The sequence below is a fragment of the Haliotis rubra genome, unplaced genomic scaffold (genome assembly GCF_003918875.1).
Source record: "Haliotis rubra isolate DU_JTF1 unplaced genomic scaffold, ASM391887v1 Scf4, whole genome shotgun sequence".
NCBI lineage: Eukaryota > Metazoa > Mollusca > Gastropoda > Lepetellida > Haliotidae > Haliotis > Haliotis rubra.
In genome coordinates this window covers 1,169,253-1,188,814 of record NW_025767079.1, presented here as the reverse complement: position 1 = coordinate 1,188,814, position 19,562 = coordinate 1,169,253, and the positions used below count along the sequence as shown (strand labels likewise).

The 19,562-nt window shown below is 40.2% G+C and overlaps 1 protein-coding gene across 1 annotated transcript in view; it reads right to left on the bottom strand.

The window, feature by feature from the left end:
• Positions 1-5,185: 5,185 nt before the first annotated feature.
• Positions 5,186-19,562, bottom strand: part of LOC124287287 (C3a anaphylatoxin chemotactic receptor-like) — a 97,205-nt gene continuing 82,828 nt past the window's right edge. The window contains exon 2 of the mRNA XM_046723786.1: positions 5,186-7,733. Within this exon, the coding sequence (XP_046579742.1) occupies positions 6,400-7,733 (1,334 nt within the window). The 3' untranslated portion in view covers positions 5,186-6,399. The remainder of the gene's footprint in view (positions 7,734-19,562) is intronic.

Sequence of the window (19,562 nt, the reverse complement as noted above, 5' to 3'; positions counted from 1 at the left end):
GAAACTGCTGACGTTTGTAAAGCTCACTTTTACTCTGTTAGAGCGCTGGCAATGAGAAGATGCTTACAGATGGCCGAGGTATCCAGTAATTAACCCGTCTTAAGTGATTTTGAAACCATATGCCATATGTCACAATCCCTCAACTATATTATCTTCCCTTCGCTCAGCAGTTGCTGTAACGTCATATCATAGGTAGTCTAGATTATGGATCAGGTTCTATGGATCAGATCATAATCTCTCATCTCACGTGGGCTCGTTTTCAATGTATATGTTTGTTGTTTATCTCTGCACTGAGTATTCTAGCTATATGGAGGCAATGCATATGTAGTTTCTTGTTTTTTCTTTGACTGGAATACATTCCGACGAGGGCCTGGATTCGATTCCCAACATAGGTGCAATGTATGAAGCCCTTTTCTGGTGTCACCCCGTCGTGATATTCCTTGAATATTGCTTAAAACGGCGTTAGACTAAACTCACTAACTCATTCACACACACTCTATGTTGTCGAAAAATGTACTTGTGTGGATGACTCCAATTTCTTTACAAATAGTAACCTTTGTGTTGCAGGTGAATAACATGCCGTGTTCATTTTCAAATTCTGTGTTTATATACAAATCTTGGAATCATTACGTGACATGTGTGAATATGCATGTAAATATAAAGTGCATATGGTTGACAGGTTTAGTCAAGAAACAAAGACTGATTCAGGTGATTATCGGTGGTTCCAAACCAACATCCCACTTAACACAAATGTCCAGAGAATTACACGATGAATTACATTGTATTGAACTGAACTATTGAACTAAAAAACAAGCGAATAGGGTAATATCCTTTTGTATACTTCCCGTCAAAAGTTTAGACTCACTAGTGTAAATGCAGCCACTTACATCAAGCAACTGTTCTGAACTAAATTTGGCAAAATATTCCATACTGTTTATAGGTACTGTTTACACATGAACTGATGTACTGTAAAACAAATTCGAAACGTTGAAAAGATTATTGTCATGAGTTCAAGAAATGATAAAACCCAGTGAAAATTGGCAAATCCTCAACAAAATTTTACACCAAAACGCAGCTGTTCACATGCATGATACATGCACATGCTTTTCAGCCATTTGATGCATGATCCTCGTGCAATTCATCTGCATAAGGGTTGCAGTTGGTTCCCCAAAGTTAGTGGAGAAATCAATCTTCGATGTAACCATATATATACATAACATATAGTGGGTGTTTTAAGTGAGTTTAAACTTTTGATGGGAAGTATATGTATGCCATGCTTATCCTTTTCCCAAACACCCGTTGTCACTATTCAGGAATCCGTTGATATAATTTTCATCGCTATTTTGCCTTATAGCCTAGTGATCTGTTTTGTGATAACCTAGACTGGCCTTTCTAGGACGTTGCAGTATTATTATATTATCGTCCATGAGTATTCATATCGTGTTTTGCTGAGGCAGTCATTCCCGGGAACACCATCTGGATGGACATTAACCTCCAGAAAACCAATCTCGAGAAGAGATTAATCATACTAAATCTGTATTCATCTTTGTGGGCCAGGATCTTCTGTGGACAACGTCACCATAACATCTACACCAACTACTACTATTACAACTTATGTCTAATCTTCGCAGTTAGTGTGATTGGTTTGTGTGATTTCTTTGGAAGTCTTTATGTCTATAAAGCTTCCCCATTCAGAAAGAAACATCTTCAACCGATGTCTGTTACCACTAAACAGGGCATCTAGCTATAGTTTCATATAGTACGTTCTCAACGTTGTATTGGACGGCCAATAATTCACAGATTTTATACATTTATGATAGACTGACCTTTCGAAAAAGCTTTAAAACAGAATATGTCTTCCTGTTGACTTGCTCTTGCGTTTGTCAACAACACTGATGTTCTTAGCATTACTATTTTCATCCATCCATCCATCCATCCATCCATCCATGGTCATCATGGGGAAAGAACAGACGGGTATTCTGTTGGATTTTTATCGGAAACCAGACTTTCCTTTCTCACTGATGTGTGATTGATGCGATAGGCGCTTTGTCCTTTGTCGCATTTGGAAAAGAGTTCGATTCCCAGAATAGTTCAACGATTCAAAATGTCTATATCAATATCATGATAAAATCAGGTTCGAATTTCACATTCGAATCGAAGATGAGCCCTAGCTGCTCAGCACCAATAAGTGATAATAATTTCGACTGTGTGGATCTGGGATGCAGAGTTTCCACTGTAAGCTGACACACTGTAATAATTACAATACTGTGTTCTCACCCACAAATCATAAACTGGAATGTATTACGCCTGTGTTACAGCCATAGCGACCATATGTATTACAACGCTACAATCGATTCTTACGTGAAGATCCGGGTTAGAATTGGTCTTCAATAACCCAAGCTTGTCATAAGAGGCGACTAACGGGATAGGGTGGTCAAGCTCGCTGATTTGGTTGACACATGCCATCGTATCCCAATTGCGTAGATCGATGCTCATGCTGTTGATCACTGGATGGCCTGGCCCAGACTCGATTATTTACAGACCGCCTCCATTTTGCTGGAATATTGCTGAAGGGCGACGTTAAACAACAAACAAACCAAAATCAAGAATTGTCTTTAAAAGTCCATTGGGCGATTTCAACTATAACCCATATAGTACAGTGAAGTATAGCATAACACAGTAACAATACGCGATAGCCTAAGGAACAGGTTTGTGCTGACTGACAAAAAAGTATATTACACCATGATACATTTGTTTATTACACAGAGGTGTCATCATACACCATTCCAACATAAGGGCCATGCAATATTGCTTACCTGCCCCAAACATGAATTATGTACAACTATTTACAACATCAATACTGATTGCCCGCACAGAATGCACAGCCACGAAAGTCCAGTCATGTACTTCAAGTAGGGGTCAGTCTGAATACATGACTGTCATTTCGCGAAACATCAGGCGAATTGGTTATCAATTTAAAAAAACAAGATATACGTAACAAATCAACAACACGGATATTATACAAATTTGCATTTCGAATGTTTCGTATGTCGAGATATAACACAAACTGCAATACTATGGAAATATACGATATATCGCATTATGTGGCATAAACCAAATATTCTTTACAACGTGTCAATACTTTTACAAACAAATAACCGAATACCACAAATGTTCAACGAGAAATATACTAGTATTTACATTTTTCATAATTGAAAACTAAGCATATAATGTATCTTTTACATCGTATAAAACACATGTCAGTTAACAAAACAATTCTAAGAACGAGAAGACCCGGGTTAGAATTGATCTTCAGTAACCCATGCTTGTCGTAAGAGGCGACTAACGGGATCGGGTGGTCAGGCTCGCGGACTGGGTTGACACATGTCATCGTATCCCAATCGCGTAGATCGATGTTCATGCTGTTGATCACTGGATTGTCTGGTCCAGACTCGATTATTTACGGACCGCCGCCATATAGCTGGAATATTGCTGAGCGCGGCGTAAAACTAAACTCACTCACTCACTCTTTGATTGGCTGTGTGCATGTAGATTGTGGTTGAATTTGGATAAAAATAAAGTTGTTTCTCACATTAAATCCTGTGTTCAAGCAAACTGAAAATGATAAAAGAATGTGATCTCACTGACAGTTGAAAGATCTTTGTATAATACGACACACATTTATCATTACTTATACATATAAATGATTATTTTGACAAGTTTCTGTATCCCTGTCAACTGTACATAACATACATGCTGCATGCTAGCATCATCAAAAGTATTCAAAATGGCACATTAAGTTAAACTTGTGATATAACATTCTATTCAACATGAACAACGGTTTTGACAATGTACACTTTCATTTGTCAGTAATTCAAAGGCAATAGTTCAATGGTAATAAATTGACAGGAATACCTGATTATACATACAACAATACTATCACGGTACAGAACTGACACATTCCTATTCCACCCATTCCAAGCCCTTGACTATACATTTTAGATCAGTACAGCATAACATTCATTTGTAAAAACAAAGTGCACCAAAAATGTTCAGCTCGTAGATCAATAGACTGATGACACAGGAAAGGGGAAAGAAAATGTATGACGTGTATAACCTGACACTTTACTTTAACAGTTAAGTCAATATGTGACCAGATACAATATTCACTGAAAGTTAGCCACATAGCACAAACCATTGTCCAAATAACCAGCCATAGTATATAATTCAGGTGGTAACGTCTTATGTACAAATTATGCCTGTGTGTTGTTAGACTATGGTTAAAGGTTTATTTAGTTTGAAGCTGTATATGAAAACATTAGCTTTTGTTTAGGAACTGGGTACAGATAAATCTGGTGGGGATAGTGGGATATTGCATCGGTAAGGCGCTACCAGGCTTTTAGAAGACTGAGTCATTCCTGTGGGTCGTCATTCAACTCTCTGCAGTGTAATATTCACCAAACATGCATTGTCACATTTCACCAAGAACTTCAGAGTCAGTGCATGCATTGACACAGATTAGCAAATCATATTTGCCATTTTTGTCAACACTTGAGCAGCATCACATTAACCAGCGAAAACCGTCGCATCCGTCGTCCTTGAAAGAAAACGTCATCATATACCACAGCCCCTCTGGGGGGACGTCACAGCTGCCGTACAGCGAAGGGAATGAGTTGTATAGGTTAAAACAACAACGTTGATTGAGTTTGTTTGATAGGTGCCCAGCCATGGTCATCAACACGATACGGATTGTGGTTGATTACACGTGTACAGAAATGATAGACCAAGGTGGCGTGCTCAGATACCGTTTCATATTTTATTCCTCAGCAGTATGGAAGATCATCTTGTGAAGATAAGCCAGCGTCAAAGCGCAGTTTGACAAAACAGAATCAGCTCTTGGCTATCATCCGGGTGATGATGTCTTCTGTGAAATAGGTCCGGCGGATGAATGCCCAGATTGAAATTAAGAGTATACAATTCTCATTGCCCACCTGCTTTTGATCTGTTTGTTGAGATGTTGCGTTCGTTTGTCCACCAGTATGAACACTCCTGATGACAAAACAGGCACAGCTGTATGATGCAAATCAAAACAACGTTTTTCAACCTGGGTAACTGTACCAGTCAAGAGACATACACCCACATGCGCCATCATAAAGCAGTGTCACATTTGCCTTAGCAATATTCCAAGGTGACGTCTTTCCAATGAAGCAACCGCTGGACTGGTTGGGGGGAAGCTGTTTATTAAATACTCTCTCTCCCACATTCTGGGAAGATCTTCGTACATTCATTCAGTGTTTTCTTCTCATCGTAATGACCCTATTCCATTTTCCTTATTTATTTCAACATTCAAATGCCAATCGTCTATTCGCCAGGACATGAGTTCCTTGGTTTCAATCCGTGTCTTTCAACAGGCCATAACATATATTTATTTCACAGCACCACTGCGTGATAGGGATTTTATACAATCCATTTTGTATAAAAGGTGTTTGGGACCTGTAGCATCACAGCAGTGAAATACATTAAACTGACACGACCTTCCCCACTGTGAAGAATCCTTTTTCACGTATTCATCCAAGCTTCATTCGAAGCTTTTCCGGCCATAAATCCGATTAAAGTTTCGGTTACGACTGACATATCACATCAAGCCTATCTTTCACTTCTTTGTGGACATAATTAACGAGATCCAAGGTCACACAATGACATGGATTTATCAGTTTCCTACATTTCTCGCCAGCGATGCGCTTCCAGTAAACACGACCCGCAACATTGCGGACAGGATGAAGTCTCAGTCACACACACGGGTTGGAATCGCAGGATGTGAAATTTGTTTTCTTTGTCCCCAAAACACTCTACGTGCCTCACGGAGATTCTGCTATATCGTTCAAACATTTCTGACACACACAGAAACACTCTTGGTGTTTTCCATCTGTGTTGTCTGACGTGCACTACAGAAGACAGTTGTACGCTTGTGTCCTTGACTTGCGAATGCAGCACTTCGTTAGCCATATTTTACAAATAAGCTTTGTTTCCTGGAGCCGAGTCATGACCGTGCATGACAGTGAATGAAGTTTTTCTTAATTAACACAGATGGCACATTTCGAGTTTGTCTTCTTGATGTATAGGTCAAACATATGTCATTGTAGTGTATCGGTATCGTGAAGACATATCTCATTTTATGGATTATAAACTCTAAACTGACTCTATTTCTAATCATTATAAAAACACCTGTACTCATGCACTATTGTTATAACAAGCACGCAATTTGATTGGTGTAGGTCAAGGTCACCACGCACATATATAGTTCAAGGTTACTGCGCACATGTAGGCCAAGATCACTACGCACAGCTAGTTCAAGGACACCACCAACTTCGTTGCCGGTTTATTGCTTGGAGATGAATGTCAACAACTAAATATTTTATGAATGTTGTCTTTGAAAATGTGATTCATGAAGGCATAAATGAAAGGATTGGCAACATTGTACACAAAATAGGAATAGAAAACAACGATGACGGTTGGAACAATACGGTACGTCATCAACCAGGCTGGTAGGAAAGCGACGATGAACACGACAGTTACTGCAAACAACATTAAAGCTGTTTTGATATTCGCCGCTCTCGTTTCCTCGCGTAACTTCTCCGCTTCATAATGCCTCCCAGAATTCCTGTTACCGGAAGCGTTTCGACAACGATCCTTTGACATCTGCTCGCTGTCGCCATTTTGTTTTTCCTCATCGTGCCCATTAAGAAGAGTCAGGCGCGTAGCTTCGTATCCATTCTCGCCGTTGATGTACGTACACATTGTCAACTTCTGCTGCAGCTTCCTCGACCTCCGCGACGTAATGAACTTGTAGATCATGCCGTACAGGACGCCGACGATAACCAAGCAGATAAGATACAGAGAGGAATACACCTTCTGATAGATGTCTACAAAAGCAAAACTGAGGATTTCCTCCGTTGGCTGACAAACACCTATGTACATATTCATAGTTGTATAGGGTCCTTTGAAGCCACTTTCCCTTATTACAGCTCTTCGGGTAATATTGTGCACAGACATGTAGTGAATGACTCGACTCACCAGGAGTTTGTTTATGTCATTTTCCTTCGGGGACTCGTCAGCCATTGGTCGCATGCTGAATATTCTGGGTTCAGTTATGGATGGTATGGTTGAGTTCTCATCCAAATCTGGGGAACTGTAGTCCGGTAGCACGATGGGTTGATACACGCCGAACGCTAAAGCTGTAACGATCCCAAGCGTGCAGGCAAACATTGCCAAACAGCCGATAACAATTTTGGTTCTCTTTGGAGTGAGTATAGTCTTCAGTGGGTGACAGATGCAGAAGTAACGATCGAACGCTATTGCCACCATTATGAATGCCGAAAGTGGGATCTCCGAAGTGATCAGGAACTGGTACAGTTTGCACAGGAAGTCGTACCGGATGTCGTAACGAAGGTATTCCACGACAATCGTAAATGGGATTATCACCATGCATGCGAACAAGTCAATAACAGCAAGCGTGATAATGAACACGTGTGCCGTGGTCTTGTCACGGATTTTCTGAAACACGAAGATTACGAGGCCGTTGCCAACGGAGCCAACAATGGTGAAGACGGCGAGGATGACAATGAGGGTGACCATTTCCCCCGTGAGGGGCCTATACAGCGTGTCCATGTTCCACCTTCGGCTCAGGTCGGAGAGGGTCTCATTCGGCTTCAGTCGGAAATACATCATGCAGCCTGAAACGACAAAACAAGATGTTAGTTGCACTCTCCTGATCGTTTTTGCGTCCTTTGTTTAGCACGAAAATAGTTACATTCAGATGGGCCTACGCCGTACATTGGCTGGGTTTGTCTTTTATTTAAGTACATTGATTATTGGCCATAGCGGAAGGTAATTTCAGATGAAGGGATTAGTTTGCTTTTAATCAGTATTTCGGACAATATAAGACTGTAGTGTAAAATCAATGCAGATTGCAAAGCATTCACAGGTTCCAAAGACATCACATTAATTTCCCAACGAATGCATTCACAACACAAGGGCTGCTTTTTAGGAGAACGACACTGAAGTAGATGACATGGTTGAGTGCTCATCAAGTGCTGTCACTCGGTTATGAGAAGGTGCACTCGGTGCCTTGTGTGGACTGGTAAACAACAACATGTTAATGACAATGCTCCTAAATCCGTTTACAACCCTACAAGTTAAGAATAATTGCGGTATTTAATCACTGAAATGGACAAAGCCCCAATAACCAAATTAAAGAGGTTTTGGCCGTGAAACAAACAAACAAACCAAAGCCTGCTGAATTTGGAGCTTGGGTCTGTGTCCCTTTTTTGACTTGCGGCAGCTAAAGTGAGAGGCAAAATATTGTGTTTTATTTGTCCAAGTCATTATATGCACAGGGGCGGTTGGGTATTCTAGCAGTTACAGCATTCGCTCGTCGCGCTGAAGATCCGGGTTCGATTCCCCACTTTGGTACAATGTGTGAAGCCCATTTCTGGTGTCCCCCGTCGTGATATTGCTGGAATATTGCTACAAGTGTCGTAAAACTGAACTCACTTACTCACTCATAAAATATGCACAGGGCACTACACACAGGAGCGTACTATGATCTAACCCCAGTGACTAGTGATGTTTCTGCCGGATCGCCGTTGACTGTGGTTACAGCGACATCTGGACAGTGGTTCCAGGGTCATCGCATCATCTGGACTGTGGTTCCAGGGTCGTATTCAGCGGCTGACGTGATATATGCCAGGTTTGTCAGCACACACCAAAACATCTTACAACCGATATTTGTTATTCCGGATTGTAATACCGCACCTGCCTGAGCTGTCATGAATCAACGTGTTCCACTATTAGGAGTGTAACGCTATCGCTATGGTACAAGGCCGTCCGCTGCAATTAGCTCCATTAGTGATATTCTGTAGATCTGTACAATGCAGGTTCTCAAAGCAGATACGCACAATGATCTTTGGTCATGAAAGGCTTAATCAAATGTGCTAAGTCTGCCAAAAAGCTTTAGACTTTAAACATGAACTGATTTGCCTTTCGCTCAACAATAGATGAATATTGGTTTTGCCAACATTATTGTCAAACTGTTTCAGGAGTGGTATATGCGCTATAACAATCACCATCGTAAGTCTTCTTTGAAACAATATTTCAGGTCAGTACGATCCTTTTCTCTCACACAAACACGTTATCGTTCACATCATCCAAGATGTGTAGGGGACAATGTTTCTTACACAGTGGGGGCGGTGGGATAGCCTAATGGCTAAAGCGTTGGCTCGTCATGCCGAAGACCCATGTTGATTCCCCACATGGGTACAATATGTGAGGCCCATTTCTGGTGTTCCCCGCAGTGATATTGCTGGAATATTGCTAAATGCAGCGTAAAACCATACTTACTCACTCTCACATAGTGTTCGAAGTAATATCAAGACTTCCATTGCTTGGTGAATACTATATACATGTATCCTTTAGGTGTATATTAATGTAAAAATGAAATATTGACTTACAAGCCTATCGATACTATTGACTTTGCAGCAAAGCATGAATGTTATTTCTTCATCATATTTTAATGCATGTTATGATGTATTGGCAATATGCCCAGTATATTATGCATGATGTACTATGCACTATGCGATTCATCTGCAGTTCGGTCAATCAAATTACACTTTAGCCCTAACAGGTGGGCACCAGTGTCAGAAACTTCATCCAGACTCTTTGATGTTCAGGTACATAACGGTCATCAGAAACATTCCCAAGCAAAAACAGAAGCGAGTGAATTCTAGTAGAAGACTGTCTGCACCATCAAAAGCATATAATAAGCTTCCTAAAGATTCGTATTTGATACTAACTTTCTGTAACTTGGGGCGGGCAGTTACAACACTAAATGTTTGACATATTACCCCAACCCGAAAATTATTTAATTAGAAATGCAAACAGACTCAATGACATTGACACATTCACTGCCGCACTTTAACATCAGCGAAGAAATTACATATGCCATCAAAACGTTACAATGGTTAAAACAGTTGCCGAAACGCTTCAAACTAAGGTACATAATTATGGCATCAAGTGCAAGACCGACGAAGACCGTTAAATATTAGCTACCATCCAATATGGATGAATACTTTTACATGTGATGCACGTCGCATACAGATCGTATTGAGGAAGGGTTTTGAATAAGCAATATCGTTGAGCGAAATGACCATGACAGCAACGCGGATGAAAGTGTTCATTTCATATAATATTGTCTATTAAAGACGTTTTCGTTGCCTGGAAACATAATTTTTAAAAAACATGCAAAGTTGATATTGACGGAAGCACCAAAGATTACAACCCAATCACACATCTGTAGCAATTCTGCGTCCAACATTCCACTCCGCCAAGCCTACCTGTCTCCACTACGATTCCTCCGGGAAATGTTAAGTCCCCACAGTTTGTATCACCTATTTCAGCACCTGGCGAGGTTACAGTCAAGGTACTATCTCAAACACACGTACACAACGAATGCAACACTAGTCATTATGGAGGCTGTGCAAACTTGCGTGAAACTTATCTCATTTACCGACTGGAATTGCCTGCATTATGCCGTGTGGTATCAAAAGCCCATGTTTATGTTCTGACAGTACAAAGGTAGAAGATATTTCATTACTTATTTATATACAATGTACGAGCTTTACAGTTAAAGCTGCCTTGACAACTGTGCACTTTACATTCATAATTGACCCGATAGAAGCTTAACCGACCCACGCCTGCAAGAGGCGACTAACGGGATCGGGTAGGCAGGCTGTCTTGGTTTCCACATACCATCTTTCCCAGTTGCGTAGATCGGTGCTCATGATGTCAGTCACTGGACTTTCTGGTCCAATCTCTGTTACTTACAAGCCGTCATCATGTAACTGGAATAATGTGTGTTGCGTGTAAACACAATTGAGTGAGTGAGTGAGTATGGTTTTCTGCCGCTTTTAGCAATATTCCAGCAATATCAAGGCGGGGGACACCAGGAATGGGCTTCACACATCTTACCCGTGTGGGGAATCGAACTCGGGTCTTGGGCGTGACGAGCCAACGCTTTAACCACTAGTCTACCCCAACGCCTCATACACAACGGAAGGATATACTCGCTTCATTACTGTTTGTTTTTAAGGATGTATATTAATCCTAGTTTACATTTGTACTTTCAGTGAAACTCAGATTAATCTGAACATATTTGGTAACCAGTGTTACCATGGACATATATGTGGAGCACATTTTCAGATAGAATGACGCCATGTTGTGTTGAATAATGAACAAGTTTATCATATCACCTCACTTGCCAGTTATTGCTATTGTTGTTTGTATGTCATAGAAGCAAAATTAATGCAGTTAACACGTCACAATTCAATTCTGGACACCCAAAAGTCCAGAAACTCTCCGCACTGTGCCCACTTTCTGACAAGGGTTTTGACAAAATTAAACATGCAGTTGTTTTGAATATATGCTAAGGATGAAATAATGACCAAAGATATTTTTCGAAAACTTTACATGAGCTGTAACGTAAATGTGAGGTGTGGCGGTTGAATCGATGTTGTGGTTGCTTAGCAACTTAAACTGATACAGATGCAATGTCGAATCAATATTTAATACTGTGGCAGTTAATGCAAACTAGTCAAAGGTCTATGCCTTTATACTCCATAATTACCCAGGAATTAAAATACACGTCTCAAATTACGAAGAGTCGTCGCACGGCCGTCGCAAAGCAGTTGACAGATGACCAGAAACTAATCTCCATGGAAACAGATTTAATGGGTGCATACCCAAAAGGATGCACAAACTGTTTTAATTATGTCTCGTAGGACAATTTTGTAAAAGGCTTAATGTGTCGTAAAGTGTATTTCCAAATCGTTTCTACTTCTAGATATTGTGGCGTGTTTATTCCCATGTTGAAACTAAATATTTTGGAAAGAATCAGGCCGTAAAAGAACAACTACGTGTGAAACCATAAAACATCAAATCTATGTGATGGAATTAATATTATACATAATTTAAACTTAATTATGGATCCGTTCACAATTTATGATGATGGTTTTAAGGATTTTAAGGGGCATCCATTTTGATCTGGAGAGGTAGGTGGGTTAAAGGTCACATGCAACCAAAAAATCAAACATAATTAAAACACAATTATCACTTCTTCATGACATATAATATGCATTGCTGATTATGAAAAAACAAAGAAACAAAATTATAAGCGTATAATCGCCAATCAAAAGTGCAATATTTTGTACTTGGGTTTACCTCCCTCGAAACGAAGCAGCCGGGATACCGAACCCAGTCAGAGCGGGTGGGTGTGCACTAAAGTGTAACGGCTGGTTCATTTGTGTATAACATTTTGCAATCAACAGACATCATAACATGTCATGTGTTCAAGTATCACACCTGCCTGTCTGTGTAATAACATAATGTGACAGAGACCGAACTCGGGCCATAAAACCAATGCGTTTTGTTTATGGTGTATAGCCTGATTGGTGTTAAGTTCAAATTGCATGTGGTCAGTGATCGCAGTTGTGTATTGAATATTGTCATTAGCAGACAGGCAGGCAGACACACTGGTGTCAATAAAACAAGACATTGAGTTTTGTCTGTGACAGCGACATATCTATATCACAGTTAGAAATCGTGTCAACTCTAAATAATGACATTGCTTTTAAGTATCGAACTGAGAAAGAGACTCGGTAAGAAGAACGTGTGGTGAAATAGACAAATGAAATTATATAAACAGTTTATTTACTGTCATAACATACAAAAAGCTCGCGCCTGTGAGATATCAACAAAACATTATGAAACTAGCTCACACCAAAGCCTTCACCGAGTATTCACCAGACAGCCCGCTTCCAAGTTGCGCGAACCTATTTCACTGCGCACGTGCTATGAGCGCAGCCAGCTGTGGAAACCCGTATTCCCCAGAAAAGTCTGGGGAAAATTAGTGAAACGTTTGAACTCCGATTTCGCGCGGTTTTTTTCATCGCGTTATTTTTCAACTTTATAAGTTGAATTTGCATTTTTGACGCTTTTTTTCGGTAAGTCCATACCGAAAGGTATCAGAATCTGCAAAGTTGTGTTTTACGTTGCATGTGACCTTTAACAATTTTGTACATAAGATATTTTTGATATACGCTTAAACATTATGGGAAGTGGGGTGGGTCTTGTACATGATTGATGCCATTGATTTTGTACATGGCATGCAAGGGGTCACTCACTTTTTTTTTGGGAGGTCACATTGTGCACATGCTTCGCCATAAAAATCATCATTGTCACCCCCAAGCCATAAATTATGAACGGTCCTTAAGTTTACAAATCAATAGAAAGGTATCACTGTGGCAGTTCAAATTTGTGTTGCAGTACAAATTCAGAGGTGATATAATACGACAGCAGTAACTATAGCAACAAAGACAATGATGGTTATAATCACCTCTGTGAATATTTTACAAATGCAATCTTCGTCTTTTGCAATATTCAATGGAATATGTTGAATTCAGTTACGGTGGCTACAAGACCGTGCTGTATCCGTCTTTGACGTTCGTTTTCACATTCGATGATCAATTGCAAGAGAAGAAGTGTTGTCCAGAACTCTGTGACTTACTTCCCTTAGTTACAGCTGAATCCACTGAATTCTTGCTCGAATTCGTGTTTATTAAACAGCGTGTTGAAGTTCCTGACTGACTGTTTATTTCAATGACAACATTTCATTATCCGCAAGAAAATTCCTTTTAACAAATCAATGACATATTACACGTTTGACATTTAACAGACATTTCAAAGCCGAATGAACCTGGGTGTATAAGATCTTTTCGGATCTGTTTGTTATCAGATGTGGCATTAACATCACGATTGATAAGAAAATACTGCGATTTCAGATAATATTCATTAAAACTTAAAAAGATTAAGAACGCGAGTGTCAAAAAGGAATGTTAAATGATCAAAGAGAACCCCTGACATCTTTCTCGCCATTACAACAATTATTGAAGTAAGATTTGTTTGACATTATACGAGCTATATACCCATTAAACTGAAATGTAATACTTCCAACAAAACAATTATTGTATAATAAACACATTACATCTCGAGGAGAGTTCTATGGATATACAACTTCTTTAATATAATATGAGCGACGTTTCGGTGTAGCTACTAACACCGTCATCAAGCAAATGATATAAACTCTACACCGAAACGTTGCTCATATTATATTAAAGAAGTTGTATATCCATAGAACTCTCCTCGTTGTTCATCTCACCAACTTCTAAATGCCACTCAAACAAGACATTACATCTCACTGACATTAAAATATTTTAATTTTCTTAAAAATTACAATCTAATTAGCAGCCAACGTCAGCGTATTGCCCATGATTGTGTCAAAATACCTTTTGCTTTGTATCACTAATGGTTGGATATCATTTTCTTCTGAAACGAACAGTACGTTGTTTAAAGTCTTTGTTGGGCATTTAGAAGTTGGAAGAACATGAATACATGACATTTTTTAATGGATAAAAACTTCTATTAGTCTTTATCAAGAGTATTCAAGACGTGTAAGATACTTCTTGTTCCTTCATCAGATGAAGGCTGTACGTTCGTTGGGTTTATTGACAGACACGGAGGCGATTGTTTTGACACCGAATAACAGAACTGATACATTAAACAGCATTTTCGTTGTGTCACCTCACTTCAGCGTGTAAAGAAGGCCAAAGTAAAACAGATCTTACACTTTGGACATAGAAAATCACGATGACCCTGAGATCTGAACCCACGACCAGTGGATTGTGACACGAAAAAAGAAACATTGCTTTTTAAAACAGAGATATACTTAGTAAGCAGTTTATCAGATACGAGAATCTCACCAACCATGGAAAAATTTGAATGTTGTTGTTAACGACTCTTTAATTGAAAAGTGGTAATAAAGCACACCCGGCAACCAATATATACTGACATGTGAAAGCAAACTTAATTTTGTGCGAAATAAATACATTAAAAAATCTATTTTAAAAAAACCCACATTATTGGGGACAAAGTTTAGTCCGGTTAAGATAGTAGTCCGGATTAGTGGCTTAAATATAATAAACTTGAAGGACATGTTATATTTCATAGCAAATATGTTACCGTAAATTAGATGTTTAGAGACATATGGATTAGTAAGAGTTCGTTTGTGACAGTTATGTACAATGTGATATGTACCAACTTACGATGGACCAGTAGTCTCAGATTTAGGGACATAACATCCATTAGCATGACGTTGTCTAACATAAAACATATTATAGCTGTGTTGAGCTGAATGAAAGTCATAGGCGGATCCCAAGAGGGCGGGGATGGGTGAGGTGTTGATTTGGGTGAAAATGAAGTGTGCACCCCCACTTTTCTCAATAGTGTGCACCCCCCTCCCCCCTTTCTCAAAAAAGCTGCATCCGCCCCTGAAAATCTATGGAAGATCCCGTAACCAAGGAAGCATATTGTCATAATATTGATACCCATTGATACGAAATTTTAAGACACGTATGTTGAATGGAAATTTCAAGAAGGTTGTGTGGAAATTTCAACATCCCCAAATGAAATTTGAAAATATAAATCTGGAATATTTCAATCTTTGAAATATTATCTTGACATTTCAAGTTCGTAAGTTTTTAAAACGCGTTGATGCAGTTCGAAGATACCAAATTAAAATTTCAGGATAATAAGCTACCTCGGAATAAATTTATACATGCTTAGTATCTTGAAATTGAAACCTAAAAAGATGAATGGCCTTAAAGTCTTCCGTGAGATTCAACATCCTATAATCAAATATTTGGAAACCGTTCACCTTTCCTTGTCAAGTGTCAAACTTTGCCCGAAAAAATGACCTAAGTCAGACAGAAGACATTACCTTAAGCTGTTTCCAGAGAGACGAAATACAGCAACTTCGTCGCTTGCCTCTTCTGGATCCTAGGAGTACCTCATCCAGCAAGAGGCGATCTTTAACTCACTAAATATCAGCCGCTTTCTAACGTATATCCCGGACTATGAAGTTTGTAGCTAATTATTAGGTTTCATCTCAACCCAGACAGACACACGATTGAACCTGATAACGAACCCATCTACATTATCATTTCTGGACAACTGGTCATCTACGGTTTCTTCTGGGATTGACGGATCACCAGAATGACGTCTTCTGTGTCCATTTCGTGTTGGTTCAGATGTATCCGATTTGATTAATTATTTTGTAGGTTTCCAAAGAGCACAATTTTGCATTTGTCAATGTTTGTGACGGGAAGTCATATCGTATGGATTCCCAGTTGATTAACTTCAAACGTTGATGTCCGACATATAATTGTGCGGTCTAGCAGTCAGTTAGTGAATAACTGTTATCGTTTCTTGTGCTCAAGTAAACACGTAGTTCTCATCACAACAAAAGAACACACGAACTGCGATTGGAATTTCGACATGATTTCCTCAGCTTCGTAACATGTGCGTTAGATAAGACCCAGTTCTGATCAAAACGGATTTACGATGATTAATTTTGTTTTCCACATTCCTAACCGCTTAGTGCTGACTTCATTTGACAAGTTCACATTTTTGTGTCAACCTTTGATGTTCTTCAATACTGTTCCTTTGAGTGTTATATTCTCATGGATATCGGTTACGAATCTGACAGAGAACAGTTTGTATGGCAGGCTCTTTAGTAATGATTTATGTTTTCAAACTCAGCATCGGAATTGCATAAACTTGATGGCATGATGATATATGAACTTTTTAATAAGCATAAAAAGCAGTGCTTGTTTCTCTTTCGAGTATCTATTAGATCGTTCTATGTCTCACTCCACCATCTTGCGGTGTGCACTGACCTCCACATGTATGTATATTACACATTCTTTAAGATGCGACAGGTGGGGAACTGAAGACTATCGGGTTCTCCTGTTTAGATGAGACAGGTGGGGATATCGTTGGTATCCATGTCTCCTGTTTAGATGAGACAGGTGGGGATATCGTTGGTATCCATGTCTCCTGTTTAGATGAGACAGGTGGGGATATCGTTGGTATCCATGTCTCCTGTTTGGATGAGACAGGTGGGGATATCGTTGGTATCCATGTCTCCTGTTTGGATGAGACAGGTGGGGATATTGTTGGTATCCATGTCTCCTCTTTAGGTGAGACAGGTGGGAGATATATTGATGAGATAAATGGACGAGGTATTAAGTATGGTATCCGTGTCTCCTGTAGGGATCGGACATGAGGAAGACACTTGAGTATCAGTATCTCCTGCATAGATGAGAGACATGGCAGACACTTGAGTATCAGTGTCTCCCGTATAGTTGAGACACATGGCACACTTGAGTATCAGTGTCTCCCGTATAGTTGAGACACATGGCAGACACTTGAGAATCAGTGTCTCCCGTATAATTGAGACACATGGCAGACACTTGAGTATCAGTGTCTCCTGTATAGTTGAGACACATGGCAGACACTTGAGTATCAGTGTCTCCCGTATAGTTGAGACACATGGTAGACACTTGAGCATCAGTGTCTCCCGTATAATTGAGACACATAGCAGACACTTGAGTATCAGTGTCTCCTGTATAGTTGAGACACATGGCAGACACTTGAGCATCAGTGTCTCCTGTATAGTTGAGACACATGGCAGACACTTGAGTATCAGTGTCTCCTGTATAGTTGAGACACATGGCAGACACTTGAGTAGCATTGTCTCATGTATAGTTGAGACAAATGGCAGACACTTGAGTATCAGTGTCTCCTGTATAGTTGAGACACATGGCAGACACTTGAGTAGCATTGTCTCATGTATAGTTGTATAGACACTTGGTATAGTTGAGACACATGGCAGACACTTGAGTATCATTGTGTCTCATGTATAGTTGAGACACATGGCAGACACTTGAGCATCAGTGTCTCCTGTATAGTTGAGACACATGGCAGACACTTGAGTATCAGTGTCTCCTGTATAGTTGAGACACATGGCAGACACTTGAGTATCAGTGTCTCCTGTATAGTTGAGACACATGGCAGACACTTGAGTATCATTGTCTCATGTATAGTTGAGACACATGGCAGACACTTGAGCATCAGTGTCTCCTGTATAGTTGAGACACATGGCAGACACTGTATCAGTGTCTCCCTGTATAGTTGAGACACATGGCAGACACTTTGAGCATCTTGAGCATCAGTGTCTCCCGTATAGTTGAGACACATGGCAGACACTTGAGCATCAGTGTCTCCTGTATAGTTGAGACACATGGCAGACACTTGAGTATCAGTGTCTCCTGTATAGTTGAGACACATGGCAGACACTTGAGCATCAGTGTCTCCTGTATAGTTGAGACACATGGCAGACACTTGAGCATCAGTGTCTCCTGTATAGTTGAGACACATGGCAGACACTTGAGTATCAGTGTCTCCTGTATAGTTGAGACACATGGCAGACACTTGAGCATCAGTGTCTCCTGTATAGTTGAGACACATGGCAGACACTTGAGCATCAGTGTCTCCTGTATAGTTGAGACACATGGCAGACACTTGAGCATCAGTGTCTCCTGTATAGTTGAGACACATGGCAGACACTTGAGCATCAGTGTGTCCTGTATAGTTGAGACACATGGCAGACACTTGAGTATCAGTGTCTCCTGTATAGTTGAGACACATGGCAGACACTTGAGTATCAGTGTCTCCTGTATAGTTGAGACACATGGCAGTATCAGTTGAGACACATGGCAGACACTTGAGTATCAGTGTTCCCGTACAGTTGAGACACCTGTATAGTTGAGACACATGGCAGACACTTGAGTATCAGTGTCTCCTGTATAGTTGAGACACATGGCAGACACTTGAGCATCAGTGTCTCCCTGTATAGTTGAGACACATGGCAGACACTTGAGCATCAGTGTCTCCCTGTATAGTTGAGACACATGGCAGACACTTGAGCATCAGTGTCTCCTGTATAGTTGAGACACATGGCAGACACTTGAGTATCAGTGTCTCCTGTATAGTTGAGACACATGGCAGACACTTGAGCATCAGTGTCTCCCTGTATAGTTGAGACACATGGCAGACACTTGAGCATCAGTGTCTCCTGTATAGTTGAGACACATGCAGCAGACACTTGAGTATCCTGTATAGTTGTCTTGAGCCAGTGTGCCCTGTATAGTTGAGACACATGGCAGACACTTGAGCATCAGTGTCTCCCTGTATAGTTGAGACACATGGCAGACACTTGAGCATCAGTGTCTCCCAGTGTATAGTTGAGACACATGGCAGACACTTGAGCATCAGTGTCTCCCTGTATAGTTGAGACACATGGCAGACACTTGAGCATCAGTGTCTCCTGTATAGTTGAGACACATGGCAGACACTTGAGTATCAGTGTCTCCTGTATAGACACTTTGAGACACATGGCAGACACTTGAGTATCAGTGTCTCCCTGTATAGTTGAGACACATGGCAGACAGTGTCTCCTTGAGCATCAGTGTCTCCTGTATAGACACATGGACACATGGCAGACACTTGTATAGTTGAGACACATCAGTGTCAGTGTCTCCTGTATAGTTGAG